Source organism: Coregonus clupeaformis, unplaced genomic scaffold (assembly GCF_020615455.1).
Source record: "Coregonus clupeaformis isolate EN_2021a unplaced genomic scaffold, ASM2061545v1 scaf0035, whole genome shotgun sequence".
NCBI classification, from domain to species: domain Eukaryota; kingdom Metazoa; phylum Chordata; class Actinopteri; order Salmoniformes; family Salmonidae; genus Coregonus; species Coregonus clupeaformis.
The window spans coordinates 91,531-117,886 of record NW_025533490.1 but is presented as its reverse complement, the minus strand read 5'-3'; the positions used below and the strand labels follow the sequence as shown (position 1 = coordinate 117,886).

The window sequence follows — 26,356 nt, the reverse complement described above, 5'->3', positions numbered from 1 at the left end:
ACTCCCTTGGGGGGTTAATAATGCATTTAAAGGGTTGTTTCTGTATTGTTATCAGTGGATGGATATTGTGAAATATACATATTTTCAAGATACTTTACAGTACATGATATATCCCTCCCTTTCACAGACAATACCAGTTTAGCAACTTATAACAACTCCCTGTCAAGAATGCTGTAGGTGGGTGTAGTGGTGGAATCAAGCGCAGGACACCGAAGTATAGTCCAAAAGACTTTAGTTCAAATTCCAACAAGGAAAATACGAACAAAACGTGCCCGAAGGCGAAACTACGCACGAAGGCGACACAAACAAAAGGCGCACTAAACATGTGCGTAAACGCTCCAACAAAGTGGAGTGAAGCTCAACCGAGCGAATAAGCAAATACAAGCACAACACACGACAGAAATAAATCAATCACACACAACACTAGACAAACACAACGAGAAACTTATAGGACACTAATTACGCTAAACGAGAACAGGTGTCACAACAAACAGACCAAAGCAAACGAACATGAAACATACAACGGTGGCAGCTAGTATTCCGGAGACAACGAACGCCGAAGCCTGCCCGAACAAGGAAGAGAGGCAGCCTCGGCTGAAACCGTGACACTCCCACTGGTGTGAGACAGCACATTGTTTAGGTTGGAGTAGTGTTGTTTGTCTAAATGTTTGTGTCTGATCAGATATGGCTGGGGTGTGTTGGGAAGGAGACTAGAGTTACTGTAAGGGTTTCAGCGTGTCACCATAGAGGTTGAGCAACATTGGAAAGGAAGCGGGAGTGTGTGTGAAATACAGAAAGGGGGCTTAGCAGGAAGGATGTGTAAGGTTTTAGTGAGGTGGAATTTACTAACCACATGACCTACCTGCCTGGTAGTAACCTTTTTAATCCATGTTTAGAATGAGCCTCTCTACCAGCCCTTTCAGATATAGACAATAAAGCTTCATGACAGTAAGCCAGTCTTGCTGCCTGGTTAGTTTTAGCCTAGGTGCCTTATTAGATTTGGCTGTCTGGTTGTGACCGCCTGGTTACATGTAGGTGATGGGACTCTTCTTCAATGAACCAGTTATCTGTCCTGTCGCCTTTTGGGCGGTTGGCTGGGTTGCTCTGAAATGGAGCCCTATTCCCTATGTAGTGCACTACTTTTGACCAGGGCCCATAGGTGCCATTTCAGACACACCCTTAGTCAGTTGCGTGTGTTTTTGATGTGAGGTCTATCAGGCAACACTGCAGATGCCCCGGCCTGACTCTATTAATATCTGCCCAGTCAGATAGCCCCTGGCAGCAGCTGGTATAAGAGAGAGGGGAGAGAGAGGGGGAGAGAGGAAGGGGAATGGGAGAGGGGGGACTAGCGAGGGGCAGAGAGGTGGACAAAGTTGAGAGAAAGAGGAAGAGACAGACACAGAGAGAAAAAGTGAGTAGGGGAAAGAGAGATAATAGAATGTGTAAGGAAGCCAATGAACAGCAGGGAAAGTCATCCAGCCTGAAACAATTTATTAAGATCGCTGTCTGTCTGTGACTCTGTGGAACCTGGACAGGATCACTGATGCTATAGATCCCAAAATACATGTAAACACACCACCGCCACACCCTGCCCTGGCACTCCACAATGGTCACTGTGTTCAGGCAGTAAACACATTATCATGTTATGGTGTGATGTGGTGATGCATTTTGTTCCTCTGCTTCACATTTTATATTTAATGAGCAGACAATATTAACCATTACTGTATTCTTAAAGGCACAATCTGGGATATTTACAGTGCCTTCGGAAAGTATTCAGACCCCTTGACTTTTTCCACATTTTGTTACGTTACAGCCTTACTCTAAAATTGATTAATAAATACAAATCTACACACAATACCCCATAATGACAAAGCGTTCCTCTGTGGAGATGGGAGAACCTTCCAGAAGGACAACCATCAAATCAAATCATCTCTGCAGCACTCCACCAATCAGGCCTTTATGGTAGTGGCCAGACGGAACCCACTCTTCAGTAAAAGGCACATGACAGCCCGCTTGGAGTTTGCCAAAAGGCGTCTAAAGACTCTCAGACCTTGAGAAACAAGATTGAACTCTTTGGCCTGAATGCCAAGTGTCACGTCTGGAGGAAACCTTGCACCATCCCTATGGTAAAGCATGGTGGTGGCAGCATCATGCTGTGGGGATGTTTTTCTGCGGCAGGGACTGGGAGACTAGTCAGGATCGAGGCAAAGATTAATGGAGCAAAGTACAGAGAAATCCTTGATGAAAACCTGCTCCAGAGTACTCAGGACCTCAGACTGGGACGAAGGTTCACCTTCAAACAGGACAGCGACCCTAAGCACACAGCCAAGGAAACGTAGGAGTAATCGCTGCCAAAGGTGCTTCAACAAAGTACTGAGTAAAGGGTCTGAATACTTATGTAAATGTGATATTTCTGAGGGTTTTATTTTGTAAATGAGCAAACATTTCTAAAAACCTGTTTTTGCTTTGTCATTATGGGGTATTGTGTGTGGATTGATGAAGGGAAAAAACAATTTCATCAATTTTAGAATAAGGCTGTAACGTAAGAAAATGTGGAAACAGTCAAAGGGTCTGAATACTTTCCGAAGGCACTGTACAATGGCCATTTCAATTAATGTATTTGTTCCTTTATTTTGGCAGTTACCTGTAGGTTACCCATTGATTCTTGAAGAACAAAAAAATGTATAACTGCCTCATGAGCTTAGTACAACTGTCTTACCCTATCAAAACCCCAAATATAAGGTTGTATTACCTCATTATGGTGTTGAGTTTTGGTAATCTTCTTCTTAGGTGTTTGCTGTTCCAGGTGGTTGATATAGTAGATTGTGTTTTAGGTTTTAAAATGCATGTTTGAACTATAATCTTCCAATGTGTGCTTTTACAGATGTAGGACCTTAATTTGGACACCCAGGAAATTTGAGGTTTAAAAAGGCTTCGGAAGTTTGTAGTTTCCTCTTTGAAATTTCAGACTTGATTTTCCCTTATGAAAAATGTATCAACCCCTACAAAAATGTCCATGAATTATAATCCACATAATAATTCACATTTCCTGTTGCTGCAGGATTCTTTTCCAGCTGTAGCAAACTGGCTCAAATTAAGATCCTACGTTTGTAGAATCAGTCTGTCATCCTCCCCACTAGTACAGTAAGCCCTCTAAAACAAGCAATGTTAGTTGACATGGTGGTGTCGCGTGGGGGCTTTGGCTGGGCCCCTTTTTTTATTTGACATTTCAGACAGAGGACGAAATATGATCGCCTGTCAGCTGTGACTGAGCTAGAGGAGCTTTGGAATCGGGGGAACTAGGGAAAGGGGGATGGGGGAAGAGAGAGGGAGAAATATAGGAGGGGGTATTTTCTGAAGACATCAGAGAGGAGACACAGCCAGCAGGCGCATGGGTGGGCCGGGCCTGGCAGGAAACGATGAGGTCATAGAAACAGAGAAAGAGAGCGGCTGCCGCTTGTTAGAGAGAGAGAGAGAACGAGGGAGGGAGGGAGGGAGGGAGGGAGGGGGAAGAACAGCCTGTGACATCATTTCAGAGAGCTCATCTGCAAAGGCGTGGGCAGCTCCTCTTTCTCTCTCACTCTCTGCCTCCTCCTTTTCTCTCTCTCTCTCTCTCTCTCATTTGGCCGCTGCCTCTGTGTTGTTGTGACAGCGGTGTGGGCTCACCAGAATGAACTAGTCTTGCCGTGAGTAGAGTGGACTGTATAGGAAAGCAGCAGCAGCAGGGAGGCTGTCATGGTGTCAGATTTATTTTTCTGGGGATTTTGCTGTCTCAGGCTTTGGAAAAGGGACAAAAAGGTAAGATGGCTTTCCCTATGTAGACTGTGATGGAGTGAAAGGGCTTGGCTAGCTTCAGCCGGTCGACCAGCAGGGAGGCAGTCTGGCTGTCTCGAGTGGCTTGTGTTGAGTGGACAGGCCTGATTCTGCTGCGTTTGTGCTTTAGGTCTCCATCGCTCTCTCTCTATTTCATGGTTTTAGTAGAAATAGAACGTCGGTAATGATATTGGATCTTGTTAAGAGATATGTTCATGTTGAAATGGCTGCAATAATCTCTAAACTGGGTCCATGACATACATTTTTTGTTTGTTTCATGAAATAGAAATGAGCAGGGCAGGCACATGGTCTATATTTAGAGTAGGTCCTGGCCTAGATAAAACATCATTTGAGCCCCAGCTACAGTAGGCTAGGCTTGTTAAATATTGATTGTAATGCTGAGATGATTGCAGCCTTGCACTGTATATATGTACAGTATAAACACACATGCACACGCACATGTACACGCGTGTGTGTGCCTCTACTGGATGTCCACCTATCTGTCAGATGGAACTCAAAGCTTAATTGACTGACCATGAGTCATAATGCTGATTCCATTAACAGCAGTGCTAAAGCAGCTGTGGCTCATCATGATGCTATTGATGCTACAGGATGGCCTTAACATGCTGTTGGCTAATTGATAGACCGGGGTTTTCCAGGGAACAGGCTTGAATTCTAGCCACGTTTGGGGTTGCTGGGTGCTGTTTTTGCCACTTGTCTGGTCTAATCATATTTGCCTCGTTTATTCTTTCTAAACAAAATGAAAACCTGTGTTGCCAAATGAGATCTAAGTAGGAAAGAAGGTAGTGAACAGGGGAAGCCAGCTGGTGATTGGAGTTGCCGCACTCTTAGAAAAAAAGGTGCTATCTAGAACCATAAAGTCTTTTTCGGCTGTCCCCATAGGAGAACTCTTTGAAGAACCCTTTTTGGTTCCAGGTAGAAACATTTTGGGTTCCATATAGAGTCTTTCTACAGAGGGTTCTACATGGAACCAAAAAGGGTTCTCCTATGAGGACAGCCGAAGAACACTTTTGGAACCTTTTTTCCTAAGAGTGTGTGGATAGGATAGAGATGTCCTTTTTCTACTCAAGATCCAGGCCATGCTCCACTTCTCTTCTCTCCACAGTTTAGGTTTTGGTTTGCCAAATTTCATTGCGTGATTAATTAATTGAAATGCAGGTTCCTATATTACATTTACATTTACGTCATTTAGCAGACGCTCTTATCCAGAGCGACTTACAAATTGGTGCATTCACCTTATAGCCAGTGGGATAACCACTTTACAATGTTATAGACGTTCTATCCATCTGTTGTATGGAGATTTGACTGATCCTGATCCCCCAGAACCTCAACATGCATGGCCCAAATGGCTTTGGAATTTGGAATCCCCCATGAAGCGTTTTTGGAATTTGACCTAGAATTAACTCTCATGGGGGTATCAGGAGTATCTGTTACCTGCTGAATGTGCTGCTGATTTAATCAATTCCTGATGTCAACATCAGCTTGTGTAGCATGAAAAGTACTTGTTTTCTATCATAGTTCTTGTGTGAATGCTTGGTGTGTGTTTATTGGTTTTATGTGTACTTGCTTTGGCAGTCTCAGAAGGCCTCAAAAACGGAAAATGTTGAAACCGTGAGCTAAACTATTGCAACAGTTCCGTTGAAGCTCAATAGGTCACTGGAATAGCTAATCATCTCCAGGTCTCCCATAATGTGGTTAGTTACACCAACCGGATCCCCACTGTGCCAGCTCTGCATCACCTCAAGGTGCTGTGTGTTAGTATTAGGTCACTGTTACAGATTTATCCTGCCTGGGATGGGTTAGTGAAGTCATGGCGGTGTGTGTGCAATGTTAATATTAAATTAACCGACAACGTGTGCGTGTGTGTGTGTAGTGTTTATATCAGGCTAACTGACGTAAGGGGTCATACCCTATGTTGCTAGTGTTTATAGTCCCCATGACTCTCCACACATGGTCCATATCACTATATCGGCAAGACCCTTTACAGGCCCACAATGCATCAGTATAACTGGAAGTCCATACAGGAAACAAAAGTAAACAACCGGCTAAAGTTCCAGTATCCACCACACTAGTAAACAATGTAGTGGGCAATGGGCAAGCATTCTAAGTGGTATGCTAGTATGGATATTAGAATATACTGTAGCATTGGCTCCAATTCACCTAGTTTACATGGTTGGACTCAACTTTTTAGAATTAATCCCCCAAAAAACTAAGATGCAATAGTTTTGGGAACTGAAAATGGCCTGAACTCAATATGGAGAATCCCTAACTTCCCTAAATCCCTGCCAACCCCCCCATCTGTTGTTTACACTAGAGAACCTGAGAGTATGGTAGTGACACCAGAGGGTCATAAATACCTCTGATTGGTCCAACAGGGGCCATACACATTCCGCAGGCTGTCTGAAAACAAGCACACACCACTAAACGGATTAGCCTCCCAATTTATCATAATTATGTTTGGGTCGTCAAACTCTTAAAGTTGAAACTTGAATGACACATTTAAGTACTGAAATGACAGCTTCTCATCATAATATCACCAGAGGTATTTCCTAATTCTTGTGAAACAGAACTCAGTTTATTACGCTAGTGCAAACTCATTTGCATTATCACTTGTGCTTTGAGAGAGGCCTCAAGGAATTTGTTACTATTTATTTGCAATGATTTGGTTTACAGTGTAGAAAGAGGAAAAACAGAGATGAGTTATTGGACAAAGCACATTTTTTGATTTGCCTGGTTGTATATATGAGTCGTTTCAGGCAAGTTCCTGCTTTCTATTTCGAGATGAGTTGCATTTCTCACCACTGTATCTTCATCACAAGTCCCCAGCTGGTGCAGTCAGTGTTCATTATAGGATCATGCTTAATATGTGACCGCCTCCCTCCAGCTCACCATGGTAACAGCTCCACACACTGTTTCCAGATGCTTCTCCATGGCGACCCGACCCAGTTCTTCCTGGGTACTGTCCGCCCCCCTCACTCTTCCCAAAGGAAACGTGCTGATGATTTGGATTGTTGTCACAGAGGTCCTGTGTGCGCCACATGACCAAGCCACACTTCTCTCTTACATTCACATACGCAGAGGGGGGAGGGGGGAGAAAGAGACCAGCTGTGGGTAGATACAGTATGTGCTGTCAGTTATCCCCGCTCATTTGTAAATGGAAGATTTTTAACCAACGTTTTGGGAAGGTTTCTTGGAATTTCCATATCAGATGGTCTCATGCCACATAGTTCATTCACAATTACTCAGAATGAAACTAACTAAATTAGCAGTGAGAGAAAGGTAATAGAACTTTCCACCCATGAGAGACGTACAGGGCTATTGTTAGCTTCTCTATCTATCTTTTCTTTCTCTCTCGCTCACTTTACTTTCTTTCTTTCTCTCTCTCTCTCTTTCTGCTCTGTTTTTTCTTTGTGCGTGTGCAGCAGCAGCTGTCTGTTGTCAGATGTGGTTGGAGAGATGTATTTGTGTGTAGGAAAGGGGGGGCTGTGGTCGACAAATGGCAGCGGCCACAGTGTCAGTGTGTGGCAGGCGTCACACTGTCTCTTCCTCTACGTCCAGCTGTCCTTCCTCTCCTCCACGCGGGGGCTCACACCTGAGACTGGCCTCTGCCTGCTACACACACACACCCATGCACATATGCACACACACACAATTATACAGTGTTAAATCAACACTGACAGTGTTAAATTTAACACTGGTCTTGTGTCTATACGGGTCCACACTTTTCAGTGTTACATTAACACACTGCTTAGTGTAAAGCCTTATTTGCATATCACCCAGAGTTAACACCCATGACTGTATTTGTTAATGACAAAGACATGGTTATTGCATTCATCCATTTTCAGATCCTAAGAGAATATATTGTCATATTATTTAACATAATACAACAAGTATTTAATAAGGCCTTATTTTGAGGGCCTAGTTTTACCCTATACAGTGGCCTGAAACTCAGGGTTTTCAGGCCTGCAAGTCACATTATGATGGCTTGCAAAGTGATGTGTAAATCCTATTGGAATCCAACCAGAGTGGGAATATCCAACATGAATGCCGCAACCTGCATTCAGAATGACTGCCGGGTTGGGAAGACTAAGATATGAGACTACCTAAACCATCTAAACTGGAACAACCATTTCAATAACGGGTGCAATAAAGTAACAGATTACATTAGTTTAGAAAAATGTATGTTATTTATATTTGAGTAGCATAAGATCAATCAATCAATGTCCATGCAAAAACATAGATATTGAAACAAACATTTCAAAAAATCTACCTGCAATAGAGCATGCTGGGAAATATGGTAATGAGGGTGTGGTTTTGGTTTAACACTGGTTATTAACACCAACACTGAGGTTCACTTACAGAGTTAATTTAACACCTGAATCACCACTAGAAATGTTACAATTAAAAATCAACACTAGGTAACACTGGCCAATTTGCTGTGCAGACACATGCACACACACACACTCACTCACTCACACACATGCTCACATGCATATTCTACTATTTGACTTTACTCTATATCATACCTTAAACAAGGACAGCATGGTTGACATCACAGCGTATGCTTATTCATCATCAACTAAAATACATTTTGACTCCTATCTTTCATCATTCATTGTACTTTAAACTCAACACGGCACACGCTCGAATGTATCTATCATTATAATTTCATTTCCATCCCTCTGAGTCCCTGTGATGTGGTGTTTACACACACTGTGATCATAACTGACATAAAGATGTCAGCCACTTATCAATGTTTACAGCCAATGTTTTACCCTCCCTACTCCACTCTACTCCAAAATACAGTGACTGTGACTCACCAAGCCCCTGAGGCTGCTTTTCTTTACCAACTCATTCTGTGTTCCATCTGCTCCAGAGCTCTAATGGAAGCCAATTACACAGTCATTACCTTCTCTCCTCTCTCTCTTCTCATTCACTATCTGAGTCCCTCTGCTCTGTTGTTAACATGAACAACCAGGATTCAAAAGGTACAAACTTAGGTCAGGGAGTCAACCCATTTCTCTCTCTCTCATTCTTTTTTATTTTCTTTCTTTCTTTCCTTTTTTATTTTATTTTCTTTCACTGTATCTCTCTCTCTCCCTTCCTTTCTGCATCAGTAGATGCTCAGATAGTCAGACATAGCTTTTCCTGTGGCAAGGATGAGCTGCCCGTGTTAATGAGTTATTATTGATTAATTCATGAATTTGTACCACTGACTTCCTCCAAGCAGCCTGAGGGTACTCTCTCTGTGGGTTCTCTGGTTACCATGGGAACGCTCCCTGGGGGGCAGGGCAGACATAGGGCTGTAGAGGTTGATTTTATTGATCAGCCTGATTTTTTTGTTTTAAAAAATCCCTGAACCTTGTTTTATCTATATTATCGACCATTTAAAAACACTGTGCCACTCTTAAAGGGAATTGCTAGTGCCACATGTACATTTTTATGAGGCTTGCAGTAGTGGAAGCCTCGAGAAGGGCTCAGCAGGGGGGTATTTTCCAAACTCATAAGAGCAGTATTCTTTTAAAGTTTCCTTAATAGTGTCTTTGAAGAATCGCTCCATACATTTTTTAAATTATTTTTCCCCCCTCATATTTCCCCCATCTCTCACATCCCTGAAAACTGAAAACTCCCCCTAAGTGAAATTTGAATTGCAGATTATTGCAGCTCTTGAGTGCCTACCACACCCACCTCAAACCCAACCCTCTGCTGATCAGAGCAGAAAATGAGAGAGAGAGGAAGAGAGAGGGAGGGGGAGAGAAGGAAAGGGGTAAGAAAGAGAGTGATAGTGTGTGTGAGAGAGAAGAGAGCTAGATAGATAGAGAGAGAGAGAGAGAGGGGGGGGGGGATAGAGAGGTCTGATCAGAAGGTCTTCAACCAAACTGTCTCTGAGGAGCTACGAGGTCACCAGTTTCTTGTTTAAGTAAAGCCCTGCTTAGCCCTGTCCAGCCCTGTCATTTGCATTTAAGGTCATTTTACCTGGGGAGATTCTATATATAGATTAGCATTCCATGTGTAAATCAGCCTCTAGTGGAAATCTTACATCTTTCAATCGATTACCAGTAAACCCTGTGCCAAAAGCTTTCTAAAGTGGGACCATTTTAGACCAATTCTATGCTTCTGTCAGTGATTGGATAGAGCTAGATAGAAACCAGCCTGACGCTAATAAAGATGATATCAGCCACAGCAATCTAGCCCTACCTGCACTGGTTAACATGCATCTACCCTAGTTTGTTGCTCCGTTTGTTGCTGTTTTTGTGATGTGATGCATCTACTGACCTGAACAAGTAGTGAACTTGTAGTGGACTTGTAGTGGTCTTGTAGTGGTCTTGTAGTGGTCTTGTAGTGGACATTCTCTATGCTTTGTTTAACGTTTGACCTATCATTGTGTTTTGTAGATTTCTCTTTGCCTTGCTTTTCCCCCTTGGTCAGACAGGTGGTCATTGCAAGATAATAATTTGGTTCGCAATTGACCGACCTGCTGAAATAAAGGTTGAATAAAAGGTTGAAACAAAAGTTGTTGTTATTTAGCTGACTCTTAACCCTACCTAGGAATCCAAGCTAACCCTCCCTCTGCGTGTGTCTTCCAGGTCGCAGGGGAACAGAAGTACCATCCAGAATGCTTCACCTGTCTGAACTGCAGAGCCTTCATCGGAGACGGAGACACCTACGCACTGGTGGAGAGGTCCAAACTATACTGGTACATTATAATGATCATAAAAACGTTATTTATAAAACGGTCTTTATACATTTCAGTCAGTGCTAATAGGGAGTAGGGTTTAGAGATTCAGCAGACTCAAGGGAAGGTCATTATTTATCATCGAGACGAGAGGTTGTAAATTGATCAGAATGTTAAGTTATTACAGTAACACCAGTGCTGTGCAGCGTGACCACTGTAGCCTAAAGCAGAAATAGAAATGTGGAAATAACGGTAGTAGTGGATAGAGAAGCAACGGACGTGAGGTGAGGAAGAGTGTACTGTATGACACACACACTGACACGAGGAGGGAGGAAGGGATGTTGAAATACAAAGCAGTCATTGTCCTGTCAGCTCTGAATGGAAGTGTCAGTGTGTGTGTGATGGGAGGTTGACTAGATCATTATTCTGACACTTGACATTCTGGCATGATGTTAGAATATTATTTCATTCTATCAGGTGATGCACACAGACATGTAAATTGTCACTTATGTCCAAAATAAAAAGTGTGATATGCGTACATGACATTGTGTAAGAACAAATTAAATTTGCATTCCTATTTCTCTGTATTAATATTGCTTTACGGATATTCGTTCACTTGTCTGTTCTATCTATGCTGACCTCTCCCCCTTCTCCTTCCGCAGTGGCCACTGTTACTACCAGACCATCTTGACGCCGGTGTCCCTTCCAGACTCACCATGCGCCAGGATCCCCCACACAGTGACCCTGGTGTCCATCCCAGCCTCCACAGACGGGCGGAGAGGGATCTCAGTCGCCATCAACCAGCCTCTCAGCCCCAACGGCTATGGCCCAGAACACACTGTCAGGGTATCACAGTGAGTATAGAGGAAGGGTGGGGGGATAGGAGTGATGGAGGGTTGAGATATGGAGGGATAGGGAGAGAGAGGGAGAGAGAGAGAGAGAGAGAGAGAGAGAGAGAGAGAGATGGAAAATATTATTCCTTATCTCAGTGGGACTTCCTGGTTTAATTAACTATTGACTAGAATTGTAATAAATACACCAAGGGAGGGATGGAGTGGGAGAGGGAGATGGGGATGGATGGGGAGGGAGAGGGGGATGGATCGGTAGGCTAACAGAAGGATGGGAGATGACTGAACGGGAGACATGGAAGTCAGAGAAAGGCACAGAATGGAAGTGAGGGAAGGTGAGGACATTGTTATTTAAATCCAGTGTAGATTAAATACTATACCCATGTCCTTGTACAACAAAAGGGATGGAAAGGATCTAGCAGTATGTACACTGTCCTGTCTTTTATCTTTCCAGTGGACCAGGATACCATTCTGTACATGCTAGATTTTCTAAAGTCTCACGTTGTCATACTTCCGAGACTTATGATGTAATCACTTGGAATGGGAGAAAGATGGATATCGAGGTTAAATCTATGTCCAACTGCTTATCGCTGTTCTCTCATTCCTTGTCCAGGGTGGACTCTGAGTTGATCAGTCCAGATGTGAAGAACTCCATACATGTCGGAGACCGGATCCTGGAGATCAACGGAACACCCATCAGGAATGTTCCTCTCGATGAGGTAACCTAACTGACATCTCTTTACTTGTGTTGCTGATAGACATCAATGACATTGGTATTAGTGAGATGTTAATTAAATTCGAGGCTTGATGTTACAAGATCCAAGTTTAAGTCCTTACTCATGTTTAATCTACTGCATCATAGCATGGAGTTGATAGACACTAGGGGGAAAACATCAACACTCTTAGCCATACTACATGCTATATGCTATGCTAGGTTCTATATGTTATGCTACATGCTAATGCTACACTGATCATCTTTTACCTCCGCTCCACCAGATTGACCTGCTCATCCAGGAGACCAGTCGTCTGCTCCAGCTGACCATAGAACACGACCCCCACGACCAGGGGGGTTCAGAGGGTGAGACAGTGGGCGGACCCCTGACCACCCCCCTGTCTGACGGTCCCAGCCCCATCCTCCCCATCACCCAGCCCCCACACCCAGACATCAACAACCTGCGCTCACGCCTGATCACGTAAGGACTAATCTCAGTGACATTTACAGACGCACAAATACAGGCTGTTGTAGTCGTGGTGTTTTGGTTTATTTCAACCTCAAATACAGTATGAATAGAATCGAAAATGAAAGAATTACGCGACAAAATACAGATTTATATGAAATCTTCAACTAAATGAAATGTATACATAAATAAATGTACTAAACACATTTTAGACATAAATTATATAATTGGCCTACATTAATTACATTTTATTGGTGCAAATACGTGGGCTGACATATATTACATTATTTCAGTTCTTCAGTGAAATGGATGAGCATTTACATGTGTAACTGCAGTCCCTCTGTCGCTCCCATTTCCTAATTAGTCTATAATGGTAATAGCTGCTAGACTGGTGCCTTATGACAGGGCTCGCAGCACCATTTGTCTCCTCCACCTGTTCCATCTTTCTCTTTTTTTCCTTCTCTCCACCTCTCACTCCCTCTCTCTTCTTTTATCTCTCTCGCCCTCTCTCTTTCTCTGTCTCCGTCTCTCTACTCTCTCCCCTCGCTCTCTCCTCCTCTCCCCCCTCTCTCTCCAGGCGGAGCTACAGTACTGATAAGTCTCCGTGCTCCAGTAATGCAGTGTCCCCTCTCTCTCAGAGGAAGGACATTAACCGCTCCGAGTCGCTGCGAGTCGTCTCCAACAGTCGCATGCACCGGATCTTCCGGCCCTCAGACCTCATCCATGGAGAGGTGCTGGGAAAAGGCTGCTTTGGACAGGCCATCAAGGTAAACACCAACCTCCACACACTCTGGTTTTCATTTGTTGACTGATGACTTGGGTATGACGTGGCCATTGTCTGTTCAACTGTCCTCTCTGTTAAAGATGACCATGGAAAAGCAACTAATTTTGGGGGACAGTTCCAACACCTTAAAAATCCCACTTCACACTACTGAATGTGTGTCAAATGTTACTGCGTAGGAGCATAATATATACTGTGTTCAAAAGTTCCAGAAGATGGCAGCATTGAGATGCTTTACTGAATGGCCTCGGATGTAACCAGAATGTACAGTAGCCTATATGTGTGCATCTGCTGCTTGGAAGATGCACTCAAGCAGGGAGCAAATATCCGCTTTGAGAGGGGGACAACATATATCCAGGGTTTTTATTCCTTAACAGTTCTCAGATTCCCAGACTTTACCTGTTGGGGTGAAATGAGCTTTGAACAGAAAATGCCCCCATGCCCTGTGGCACAGGCTGATGACAACAGGCTGATGACATCACAGTGTGTGTGTTTCTGCAGGTGACCCACAGAGAGACAGGGGAGGTGATGGTGATGAAGGAGTTGATTCGTTTCGATGACGAGACACAGAGGACATTCCTAAAAGAGGTGGGTGACATCACTCTATTTGACCCTTGACTTCTTTTGCCTTTGTTGATATGACACTGTCAGGGTTCAACGGGGTCAATTCAGGAGATACATTGAGATTCTAAATTCAATTTGCTTATGAATGATTTCAGAAGATTTTAAATATATATTAAGGGTTTATGAAGGCACACCATCCATCTCTTTCCCTTACTCCATTGATTTGAACCACCACAGGCAATGACAAGCTCCGTGCTTGTCCCAAAGAGCTCCCACTTCTTCTAAGAACAGTACAAACCTGTGCTATGTATCTACAGAACATGTATCGTCAAGAACAATGCTTTGGCTTAGTTTAGTGACAGAGATCACAGACCATGTTTCCAACCCTGGCCACTATTGTTAACACTGCTGGGCTAGGTTTACCACAGAATGTAGTTTATCAAGCTCTGAATGTCATGCTTAGATGATCATCATACACACCCCTACACCTCGTAAAAAGTACCCCACCCTAATTAGGCTGTGAGGGGGGGACAGATAGTCATTAGAGGTATACACAGGTATACACCCTTTGCCACATCCCTCCCAGATACACAGACACTTACATCGACAATCACATGCACGCTCACGCACACACACACACTATTCTACCCTGCATTCTACTCTCCTCTTCAGGAAACACTGTGAGCACTGAGGTGTGCAGGTTAACACCCGTAGTCACTTTAATAGCTCTGTAAGCAGTAAAAACACCAGGCCATGACCGCCCACCAACAAACAAACAGCTAGAGGAATGCTGACTGAGTTTTGTTTTATAACTGTTTTTATTAGTGCCTAGCCTGCATAACATTCCAATTACAAAGGAAGGGCTCAGCTCTCTCGCAAACTAATCACACACAACACAAACACCGCCTTGGGAATGGTTTCCTGAGTTTATAAGTTCAAGATGTTTTTAACTTGTTTGAAGGATTGGAGTCTGGCCCTTATGGTAGAGACATGGTAGTCCTTTTTAAAACCGTTGGCCTTTTTGGCCTTGGCGGCCATTTTAAATCAAAGCCTTCAAAGAGTTTCCTCCCTCCCTTCCCCTGACTTCAGAGTACCTTATGTAATGTTTACCTCCTTTAGGAGCTAATCAGTTCGTCTCTCTTTGGGAGGCTGTAATAACCACGTATTACTCCTTTTTCTTGTTACAATTATGTCAAGTTAATGACTGGAGAGGAGACATCTTGTATGTTTTAGACCAGGAGGAAATGGTTATAGACTCAAATCAAAGTCTGGAAGGAGGAATGTCCATCTCACAGAGACCCTCAGGGCAGGAGACATGGAGGTCTAGGTCTTACACTAATTATCTAGCTTCCCACCCAGTTCATCTAACTAACTACTACCTTTACTAAACCCACACAACACAACCACTCCCTGCAGCTCCTAGATGATAGATCTTTACGAGGAGTCAGGACTAGGACAGCTCCTAGCTCTAAATAGGGGTTAAAAAACTAACATTTAAACCTAAAATAACTTCCAAGCCTTAAAAGGTGTACCCTCCTCCCTCTCCAGGTGAAGGTGATGCGTTGTCTGGAGCATCCCAACGTGCTGAAGTTCATCGGTGTCCTCTACAAAGACAAGAGACTCAACTTCATCGCAGAGTATATCAAAGGAGGAACCCTGAGGGAGATCATCAAGAAAATGGTACCGGTGCTGTGTGTCTGTTTGTCTGTGTGGGATTTTAGTACTTTGTGGGTGTGCCACTGCACCAGCTTGTGTGTGTGCGGTTGGGTGGCTTTGTGTCCCCATGAGTGCATAGTTGCGTTTTGTACATTGTGTCTCAGAGTCATCAGAGGATACAGGATTAGGATTAGAGAGCTTCTCTTTAGTTTTAATCACTGGTGTTTATGTTCTGTGAAACATCCAGAGTCTGATTCTATCCTTTTTTTGTCTTACTAACAGGACACCAACTACCCATGGAACCAGAGAGTGAGCTTTGCTAAAGACATCGCTGCAGGGATGGTGAGTGAATTATCCATGCCTAATAGAATGTATAGAATGCCTCTAGAATGAAACCAAGAACAGATAGAATCAGAAGCCACTGTGGGTCTTTTCAGGACCAGGGCACCATGGGTTCACTGCTGCAATCAGAGAAACTGCAGTGCAGCGGTGGTCAATAGAATAACAGACACGGTGCAGTCAAACTAACCATGCTCACACTGCCCTCCAGTGGCGATCTAGAGGAAGTGTAACAGCAGTGTTGGTCACGTGTAACAGATTTTCCCTAAATTAAAATTACACCTTGAATTCCTTCTGGATTAGGGCATCATGGGTAGTCATAGTGTTTTGCCTTTGATTAGGTTTTACAGTGATGAATGTAGCACATGACTGTAGATTTGTGAATGTATAAAGGCTATACTCTGCCAAGAGTTTGAGAGAAGGAGCAACAACAATGCGCATTTGTTCCACTAGACACTGGTTTGAGGTTTAGGCTTCATACCTAACTCTTGTTTTCTTTTTTTCTCTATCACTCTCTTTCCATCCCTCGCTCTTTCTCTCTGTCTTCCAGTCATATCTGCATTCCATGAACATAATCCACCGCGACCTGAACTCAGACAACTGTCTTGTCAGAGAGGTGAGTAAAGAGATGTGAGGTGTGTTCTCTCTAAAGGGTGTGTGTTTTCTTTGAGAATTAAGAGTTTGCACCTGTATGTCTGGATCACATACAGGTTTGTCTCCCATTGAGAGAGATTTGACAATGGAGATGTATTGACATTAGACACAGAGAATCCTTTGTTAGGGTAAAGTACTGCACAGTAGAGTACCTTCAGGCTCTGATCAGTCCCTACACCCAAACGAGTGCACTACGTTCATCCACCTCTGGCCTGCTAGCTCCCCTACCTCTACGGAAGCACAGTTCCCGCTCAACCCAGTCAAAGCTATTCGCTACTCTGGCACCCCAATGGTGGAACAAGCTCCCCCACGACGCCAGGACAGCGGAGTCACTGACCACCTTCCGGAGACACTTGAAACCCTACCTCTTTAAGGAATACCTCGAATAGTATAAAGTAATCCTTCTTCCCCCACCCCCCATTAAAAAAAAGAAGAAAAAAAGGTGGTTGTCCCACTGGCTATCATAAGGTGAATGCACCAATATGTAAGTTGCTCTGGATAAGAGCGTCTGCTGAATGATGTAAATGTAGAGCCGCCCTTCTTAAATCAGAGGCCTTACAGGAGTAGTGACGGCATATACACTTCTTCACCTAGACTTGTTCAAATAGAGGGTAGAAAATATCTCTACTCCTGTAGCGAATCTCCAAGTGCATCTTCAGGTAAATGTCAATTTTGAAGAAAACAAAGGATAAAGATATTGTGTCCTACAGTATTAGATAAACAGACCAGGATGAGGGTTCCTGTGTCCTGTATAATATTTAATAAACACTAACCAGGAGATCAGATAGGGTTTATTGAACCTGAATAAGCTAGTGGCTGGTCTGGGTTCTCTGTAGTGTTCTGTATTGACAGCTGTTGTTATCTCACTGACACACTGTCTTCCTATCTGTCTGTGTTTTTACCTCTCAAAGTCAACAGTCATAGTATTCACTCTCTTTATTCCTCTATGTTGTTGAGTGTGCTCTCTCTATCTTTCTCTTTCTCTCTCTCTCTATCTGGCATGTGTCTTTATGTCTGTGGTAAGATGTATAGTCTTGTAGGTAGGTTTGCAGGGTGTTTTATATTCTAAGTATTGTGATGCAGTAGATGTGACTCTGTCTGTGTGTCCTCTGTCTCCCTGTAGAATAACAGTGTAGTGGTGGCAGACTTTGGGCTGGCTCGGCTGATGGTGGAAGACAAGATCCAGGACAAGAGTCTCCTGCAGAAGAAGCCTGACCGCAGGAAGAGATACACTGTAGTGGGCAACCCCTACTGGATGGCCCCGGAGATGATCCACGGTATGTAGGTGTGTGTGTAGGCGTGTGTGCGTGTGTGCATGGGTGTGTGTTCAGGGCAGTGGTGTAAAAGTAACCAATTGTCATACTTGAGTAAAAGTAAAGATACCTTAATAGAAAATGACTCAAGTAAAAGTGAAAGTCACCCAGTAAAATACTACTTGAGTAAAGGTCTCTTGATAAGTGTGTGAATTGGACCATTTCCCTGTCCTGCTAAGCATTCAAATGTAACAAGTACTTTTGGGTGTCAGGGAAAATGTATGGAGTAAAAAGTACATTATTTTCTTTAGGAATGTAGTGAAGTAAAAGTAAAAGTAGTCACAAATATATATATATATATATATAGTACAGTAAAGTACACATACCCCAAAAAACGACTTAAGTACTACTTTAAAGTATTTTTACTCAAGTACTTTACACCACTGGTACAGGGTCGACCTGTTTTAACCACCATTGCTTAAATTGCACTTAAATCGAATGACTCAACCATGGAATTATTCAGATGTTTCAACGCCATATACTGTAATACATTTTGTCAGTACTCTGAAACCAATAGCCTCAAGTTTTACTTGGAATGTCTTCTCTCACAGGGAAAAGCTACGATGAAAAGGTGGACATCTTTTCCTTCGGAATCATGCTTTGTGAGGTGAGTGCACCTGACAGGTGGTTGCCCTAGCATATACAACAGCGCCTTTTGCCCTTTCCTTACTGTGAACCTCTCGCTCTCCCTCTCTCTCTCCCGCCCCTTCCAGATCATCGGTAGGGTGAATGCAGACCCAGACTACTTGCCCAGGGCCCATGACTTTGGGCTGAATGTGACAGGCTTCTTAGAGCACTTCTGTCCTCCAGACTGCCCCCCAGCCTTCTTCCCCATGGCTGCCCTCTGCTGTGACCTGGATGCTGAGAAACGGTGAGTGTGTAGTCTGACACTGACCTGAGTCATGTATCACCATGCAGTGTGAGATTTATTGGGTGTAGATCACTAGTTTACTAGTTCACTAAGTTTACTTTCTGTACACGGATTATGTATACAGGAACACTTTTCCAAGTATTTGTCTATAAAGTTACTTATGAGTGTAAACTGTATTCTAACTTTCATTGTTTGATAATACTATACATGTTGAGTGTTGGTTTATTATAAGTCTCCTGTCCCATTGCTGCCACGGTAACTGACTTATGTGATCTAGGTTGACATCACTAGCCTAAGACTGATTGGCTCTTCTGTCTTTAGCCCCGCCTTCACCAAGCTGCAGGGGTGGCTAGAGAACCTGAAGATGAACTTGGAGATCCGCTTACCGGTGGTGTCCGAGCTCGACACGCTACACAAAGCATTCTGGGGAAACCACACCGTCCCCACCATGGCTTGCACCGCCATGCGGTCCGAGAACGGCCTGCCCCCGCACCCCGAGACTCCGGAGTAGAAGGGATCCGTAACAGAGAGGAATGCTGCTGGTCTCAGCCCATGAGAGTGGGCAGAGAGAGGGGGTTATGGTGGCCATTGAGGAGGGTAGTAGAGCCTACTGTACCTCTGGCAATGGAGTAGTTGCATTGCATTGTCCAGGCAGGGGTGGGGCAGGAGCTCTGAATGTACCTCCTCATACCACAGCAGTCACAGTGGTCATATAGGCTGATAGTGGGCTGTCGATGGGCTGTATAGACTCAGGGGGAACCGAGGATGGGAAAAGCCAGCCTTGCCTAAAGGCACTCACTCATTCAACTCCAACCAAGAGAGACTCACTCAGACTGCAATTACCACTACCATAGCTTCAGTCTCATGATTGCTTTACCTTAGCTGAATGTCAGTCTGGTAACTGCTAGCTAGCAGTATGTCAATCCCAGCTGTGAAGTCATCCATCTTAACACTCATGTCATCTTTATCTTATTGAGATGGTGTTCAAGTATATTCGGACGTCTCTAAAACAGAAAAGCAGAAAAGATGCTTCAGCCTCATTGGTAGGGGACCCTCCTCCAGAGTATTTGTGCAACAACATGTGTTTGAAAAGTGTTCCTCTGTGTGACTTTGGTTTGGTTTGATTTGATGATATCAAAACCACTTTTTGAAATGCTAAAGGAAGGGGCCTTTTATGTGGATAAAACAAAACGCACACACACAGTCCAGATGTAGAATATAATCGAGCAAAGGCTTTTGAGCATAAACAAAAAGCTTTTTAAACACTGCATGACTGTAAATAGCCCTGTCCAGTAAGCCCTGTCTGTTGTCTCCTCCTATCCCCCTCTACTGGTGACAGTTGTGTCACAAATGGCATCCTGTTCCCTTTATAGTGCACTGCTTAAGACCAGGTCCCAAAGGGATTACCAAATTAGTGCACTATAGGGTGTCATTTGGGACGCATTCTTAAAGTGATGTCCCTGGTAGTGTCAAACATATGGTCCATGACTGACCGTGTCCCTTCTCTCACTGTGTAGCACTGACTTGACTTTGAGGTAAACTTCTTTGGTACATTTTTCCATTTCATATTAGTTTATTACTCTCTTTTTCCTTATCTCAGTCACGTCGAGGTGAAATCTCATGTATTCAAACTCAACCCACCCAATGTATATAGCCGGTGATATTATCATATTGTAAATGTTTTAAATATTGTAAATGTACAGACATATTTTGTATAATTCTAATGTATGCTACATTGCCATATTTTTCTTGAGCTACCTGTTGAAATTAAGGAGAAGAAGAAGAAAAAGAAAAGTTAGGCAGTAGTAGCTGATATGGAGCAGATCACTTTTGACAGGGATGATGACTTCCTGTCTCAGGTTGCCATGATGAGAGACAGTGATAGGGGACTCTTAGGAAGTTAATACGAAGTAAGACAGCATCTTAGGGTCCTAGCTCACCCCTACCGACCATCACAGTAAGTGTAAGCACTCTCACATGATGTGTCCCATTTACTCCCGTCGTCTCCTCTGCATATCAAATTATTTTGTTTACAGCAGCCTTTGATCTGGTCTAGAATCCAGAGAGTGCCCTGACTATGACCTTGGATATAACTACTCTGTGGTTATGGAGTTTGGCATTCTATGCCAAGCCACATTTACCATTTATTCCTCTCAAAATAAATTGAGGATAATTCGTTAGTTGTTACTATAGAGCTCTTTAGTCATCCATAGCAGGATATATATGTTGTGGAAGTTGGAGACAGCCAGGCTGTCACATCATAGTGTCTGTCTGACCACAAGCCTCTCTCTGTCCTACAGTACATGGAGACAAACTTCGTCACAACCCTAGTCTCCTCGACATGGAGCTCCCTATGGAAGGCCCTCTGTTTACACACAAACTGCTGGCTGGAAATAATATCTATATGTCTGTCGTTATGCATCTCATACCTCACTCTCTTGAAAATAATCTATTTCACTGTATGTCAATCTTTCTCTTGAACACATTGTCACTCATTCTCTCACGCGTGTTCTTTTTACATCCAAAATGTTTATATTCTCCCTCTTTTCCACTAGAAGAAGAGCTGCATTGTGTACTTGCTATTGCGATCACTTCTGCTGTAAAACCAAGCTATTCTTTTCATTTTAAAACTAAAATTGTGATTGAAAGGACAAAAGGAAAGAAAGAAATAGTCAGGAAAGAGTGTACAGACAAAGGAGACAGGAAAAAAGACGAAACAAAGAAAAAACACAGCATCTCTTTTTATATATAATGACTGAAATCTTTTTGTATAGATTTGAGTACTTTGATTTGCACTTTCAATTTTGGGTTACTTGTGATAAAGAACTAAAATGACGTTGGTTGATAATATGAATGCAAGTCACTGATGGAGCCTTTCAATTCAATTGTAAACATGTGTCCTGGGAAATTCTTCCTTCTTCGTAGCAAACTAGAGTTAGGTGGCCATTCTGATGCCTGCCGGTATTGATTATTAGATAACTCTAATGTCATAGCATGTCTGTGTCTAACTTGGTTCACATTTCAGACATATGCTCAACTTTAAAAACATGGTACATGCAACTTTGAGGGGTTCAAAAGAGATACCTCACAGGCCTACCTTCTAAATGTCCAAACAATTCAGCCTTGTTATTTAAAATTCTTCTAGTTTGCTACAGAGAGGATGAGATAACCATGGTCTGTCTGCTGCCTATAGACCGATCCTTTGTGAATTAAGTTCTGTGTCTTCTTGACTGCTTCACCTTACTGTGATGTCCAGAGAGGGCTAAACTACTGTTAGTCTGTCATCAAAAGAGAGCACTTGTGCGGTGCCTTTTTCACACTATTGTGCCAACCTGAACCGTATTGAGCTGGCTAGATATCTTCCTTTCCAGAACGATTCCAGAAACTAGGGTGGACGCGAAACAAGGCCAGTGTAGTACACATCCGTTTGACTTGTCAAGGCTCGGCTCGGTTTGGCTCAGTAGTGTGAAAAGGGTATACTTACTGGCCTATTCAATCACCAAAATCACAGTAGTACAATAAGCCTCCAATGAGCATGCAGTCCTCTACCTACCTGTCAATGTATAAATCAGTACCGAAAATATCTGTCTTATGCACATCTTCTATTAATGTGTTTATCAATGGGCATGTATGGGAATCCAATTGAAGTATGTATGGGACGTTGCCATGTTTGTACATATGTATCACCATGTATGTCAAAGCCACATTATTGTCAAGCATGTGTTTGTCCACAGCACTTCTTTGCAAAGGATCCTTACCGCTGAACAATATGCTGTGCCTTTGTTTTAAAGCTAGCCTTGCCAACGACTTGACTCGAAACGTGTTTGTTTGAACATATTTTTTGTATATAATTCAAGTGCAAGGCTGATGACAATGAATGGATTTAACATCATTGCTGATATTTTGTTTTATTATGATGAGATTTTCCTCTTGTTCTATATCATATTTATATTTTCCATATTTCTCCATCATCATGTTTTATATCTTAGGGATTATGGTTCATTTTATTTTCGTCTTTTTTTTTAAAAATGACACAAGCTGTGAACTATTCTGCACTTTAACCCTGAACGTGAACATTGAGATCCCTAGGAGACCACTGTATTTAATCACAGCTGGAATAAACGTGTTGCTCCTTTAATGAAATCAGAGACCTGTGTGTAATTTATCAGTGTGTGATTTATTGTATAATTGTTTATATCCTTTAAAATATACATTACATTTGATATGACTACTATACAAAAAAGTACTACTGGAGGAGGAGGAGATTGTGTCTGCAGTGGAGGACAGGCAGATCTGGAGGACCCACCTTTCATCCCATCAACCCCAGATGATGATGATGCTACAACTCAAGCAGTCATCACCTCCTCAGTGCAATACTTTAATTTTCTCACTGACGTTAAGTAGGCTACTGTATGACTTCAGTATTGTAATGAATGAATTTTACTTTTGCGCTCAAGAATTAACTCTTCAACCAACAAGTTATATTTCCCTACACAGTAGAGGTGGCCAAGCCTCCTCCTGGAAAGCCACTGAGTGTGTAGGCTTTTGTTCCAGTCCTGCTCTAACAAATCTTATTCAGCTACAGTAATCAGGTTCCTGGTGAGCAGCTGTGATTGATTGATTAATGGGATAATGAATGAAGGATAATTAAGTAATTTACTATTCATTATATAAATTTTTTTTTATAAAGAAGCAGTCATTATAAAATGTCAATAGACTATTCAAAATAAGACATTCATGTAAACCTAATAGCCTTTGCCTGGCTACCCAAACTCCTTGCTCCCGCCGAACGCTATGCCACGCCCACGGACGTTAGTTTCGTATGTAGCGAACAACAGAGCATGGAAGAAGTTAGTGTGAATCGAACAGTCAGGCTAGTATAGCCTAACCTACATTTACACTCTCTTATTATGTAATGAATGCAAAATGGACAATGCAATCTCCCTCCCTGCAGAAGGAAGGGTACGTTTCTCAGGCACACGTGACCATATTTGATCCACCCTGCGCATCCATGTGCGATTGTTTTCATTCCGATGGTGGTGCGGGCTGTGCCGCGTGACGTCACGGTGAGTCTGGCTGGGCAGCACTGCTACCGAACAGTGTGCTGTTAAAATCGCTTCACACAGAAGCTGCCATTCAGTGTTGTTGCATTTTAGAATAGGCAGCGGTGCAAGGAACAGCCGTGGAAGACGAAGTGGAGCTGCCTCTGCACCATTTATTATAGGGTAGGTGGGTCGCAAGCCTCTCAGAATCCTCGTTGTCCTGCACAATAAACACACCGCGTAAACCCCAAACGGAGGATTGAAGAGTTTTGGCATAGTGTTCCTTCCTACTGCAATTGCAAAATGGAAAATTCGTCTTCCAACAACCGGTTTAGGACAACAATGTTCAACCACGGTGAGTAGTCTATCTAGGGAGGTGAATGTGCCAATAAGTAGCCTATGCAGGTGTGATCGGAGGAGAACGTCGGAAAACAATTCCAAATTGGTCCATTGGTTTGCATCGCAGGCGGTTCAGAGCCCTGCTGCATCTCGTGCGCTCTCCCTCCCTTATTGGTTTGTTGTGGGCTCGTATTTATCTAGGCTGGCGTACATATTGCTGGTCGCACGAGTATTGTTTGTTAAAGTGGTGTCCTCAATTGCTTAAACTGTGTCTGCTGGAGATTCATGGAGACGAGAAAAGTAACCTTTGCCTTTGCTGGGCTATGCAGTTAACAAAAGGTGGTGGATATATAATTTCCTTGTGTAATCAGCATATTGATTACGTTATTGGTTACCTCATCAATGAAATGATGGGATAAACCCAAAGGTATTATAGGGCTAAGCAAAAACTCATCAAAAGTTTGTTGTGTGTATTTATGTTGTTTTGCAAATGACCCCATAGGCAACGCACTTGTATAGTTCACTCGGGATGAGGTCGGCTGACCGGGACTAGCTAGTGCTCATATCTACCTGAGAGACTCAGCAGTTTACCCTTTACATGAACCCTGTTTATATAATCACAACTCTGTCATAGCAATGACACAACAGCCTGCCTCCAGTCCAGTCCCAATCTCATCACAGGTATGGTGCTATTTGACCATACCTATATGACCATTGCACTGACTGACATTTTGGAGAATATCTTTCCTCCAGTTGCATAAAAGCGCTTTATTCTCCAGCCAACCTCTGGGAAACTGGCTCATCTGTGTCTACACTGATAATCTCTGTATCTGACGAGCATTGCTTTTACTTCTGAGTGACAAGTAGCTTGCCCTCTCTGATGAGGCCTTATCCAATGATGATGGCCTGACCATGATGACCTGACTGTTTTTTATTTTGCTTACAACACAAGTCACGGAGTGAATGAACCATTCACAATTCCACACTGATTGTGTGTACTTGTGCCCAACTGTAATTATTTAGCTCTGTGTCTCAGTGATGCCACCACAGATAAACATCTGGTTAGTCCAGACTGTTGCCTTAAAAGAAAGAGGGAACAGAGAGAAAGGGGTAGAGATGGAGATAGGGGGATATACAGTGCCTTCAGAAAGTATTCACACCCCTTGACATTTTCCATATTTTGTTGTTACAGCCTGAATTTAAAATTGATTGAATTGAGATTTTTTTGTCACTGGCCTACACACAATACCCCAATAATATCAAAGTGGAATATTTTTGGGGGGACATTTTTACAAATAGATAATTAAAATCTGAAATATCTTGAGTCAGTAGGTATTCGACCCCTTTGTTATGGCAAGCCTAAATAAGTTCAGGAGTGAACATTTTCTTAACAAGTCACAAGGACTCACTCTGTGCAATTACATTTTACATTTTAGTCATTTAGCAGACGCTCTTATCCAGAGTGACTTACAGTTAGTGAGTGCATACATTTTCATACTGGCCCCCCGTGGGAAACGAACCCACAACCCTGGCGTTGCAAGCGCCATGCTCTACCAACTGAGCTACAGGGGACCAATAATAGTATTTAACATTATTTTTTAAATGAATACCTCCTCTTTTGTACCCCACACACAATTATCTGTAAGGTCGAGCAGTGAATTTTAAACACAGATTCAACCACAAAGACCAGGGAGGGTTTTCAGCGCCTCTCAAAGTAGGGCACCTATTGCTAGATGGGTAAAAATTAAAAAGCAGACATTGAATATCCCTTTGCGCATGGTGAAGTTATTAATTACACTTTGGATGATGTATCAATACACCCAGTCACTACAAAGATACAGGTGGCCTTCCTAACTCAGTTACCGGAGAGGAAGGACACCGCTCAGGGATTTCACTGAGGCCAATGGTGACTTTAAACGGTTACAGAGTTTAATGGCTGTGATAGGAGAAAACTGAGGATGGATAAACAACAGTGTAGTTGCTCCACAATATTAACCTAATTGACAGTGACAAGAAGGAACCCTGTACAGAATAAAACATATTCCAAAACATGCATCCTGTTTGCAACAAGGCACTAAAGTAATACTGCAAAAAATGTGGCAAAGCAATTAACTTTTTGTCCTGAATACAAGCTGTTCTGTTTGGGGCAAATACAACACATTACTGAGTTACATTTTCAAGCATAGTGGTGGCTGCATCATGTTATGGGTATGCTTGTAATCGTTAAGGACTGGGGAGTTGTTTAAGATTTTTAAAAAAAG

At 42.9% G+C, this 26,356-nt stretch overlaps 2 protein-coding genes across 4 annotated transcripts in view; both read left to right on the top strand.

Moving 5' to 3' along the window:
* The window catches only part of LOC121566204 (LIM domain kinase 1), a 93,611-nt gene extending 70,754 nt beyond the window's left edge, over window positions 1–22,857 (top strand). For 2 of the 3 annotated variants that reach the window (XM_041876367.2, XM_041876371.1), the window contains 13 exons: window positions 10,422–10,531; window positions 11,173–11,364; window positions 11,972–12,077; window positions 12,355–12,551; window positions 13,114–13,303; window positions 13,819–13,905; window positions 15,430–15,561; window positions 15,820–15,879; window positions 16,427–16,492; window positions 17,654–17,807; window positions 18,395–18,450; window positions 18,557–18,714; window positions 19,036–22,857. In XM_041876367.2, the coding sequence (XP_041732301.1) occupies window positions 10,422–10,531; window positions 11,173–11,364; window positions 11,972–12,077; window positions 12,355–12,551; window positions 13,114–13,303; window positions 13,819–13,905; window positions 15,430–15,561; window positions 15,820–15,879; window positions 16,427–16,492; window positions 17,654–17,807; window positions 18,395–18,450; window positions 18,557–18,714; window positions 19,036–19,225 (1,698 nt within the window). In that variant the 3' untranslated portion in view covers window positions 19,226–22,857. Of the gene's footprint in view, window positions 1–3,547; window positions 3,799–10,421; window positions 10,532–11,172; window positions 11,365–11,971; window positions 12,078–12,354; window positions 12,552–13,113; window positions 13,304–13,818; window positions 13,906–15,429; window positions 15,562–15,819; window positions 15,880–16,426; window positions 16,493–17,653; window positions 17,808–18,394; window positions 18,451–18,556; window positions 18,715–19,035 lie in introns of those variants that run through there. The other variant, XM_041876376.2, reaches the window with a different exon arrangement.
* A 924-nt stretch (window positions 22,858–23,781) lies between these two features.
* LOC121566230 (septin-4) overlaps window positions 23,782–26,356 on the top strand; it is a 63,540-nt gene continuing 60,965 nt past the window's right edge. The window contains exon 1 of the mRNA XM_041876410.2: window positions 23,782–24,111. Coding sequence (XP_041732344.1) covers window positions 24,060–24,111 — 52 coding nt within the window. The 5' untranslated portion in view covers window positions 23,782–24,059. The remainder of the gene's footprint in view (window positions 24,112–26,356) is intronic.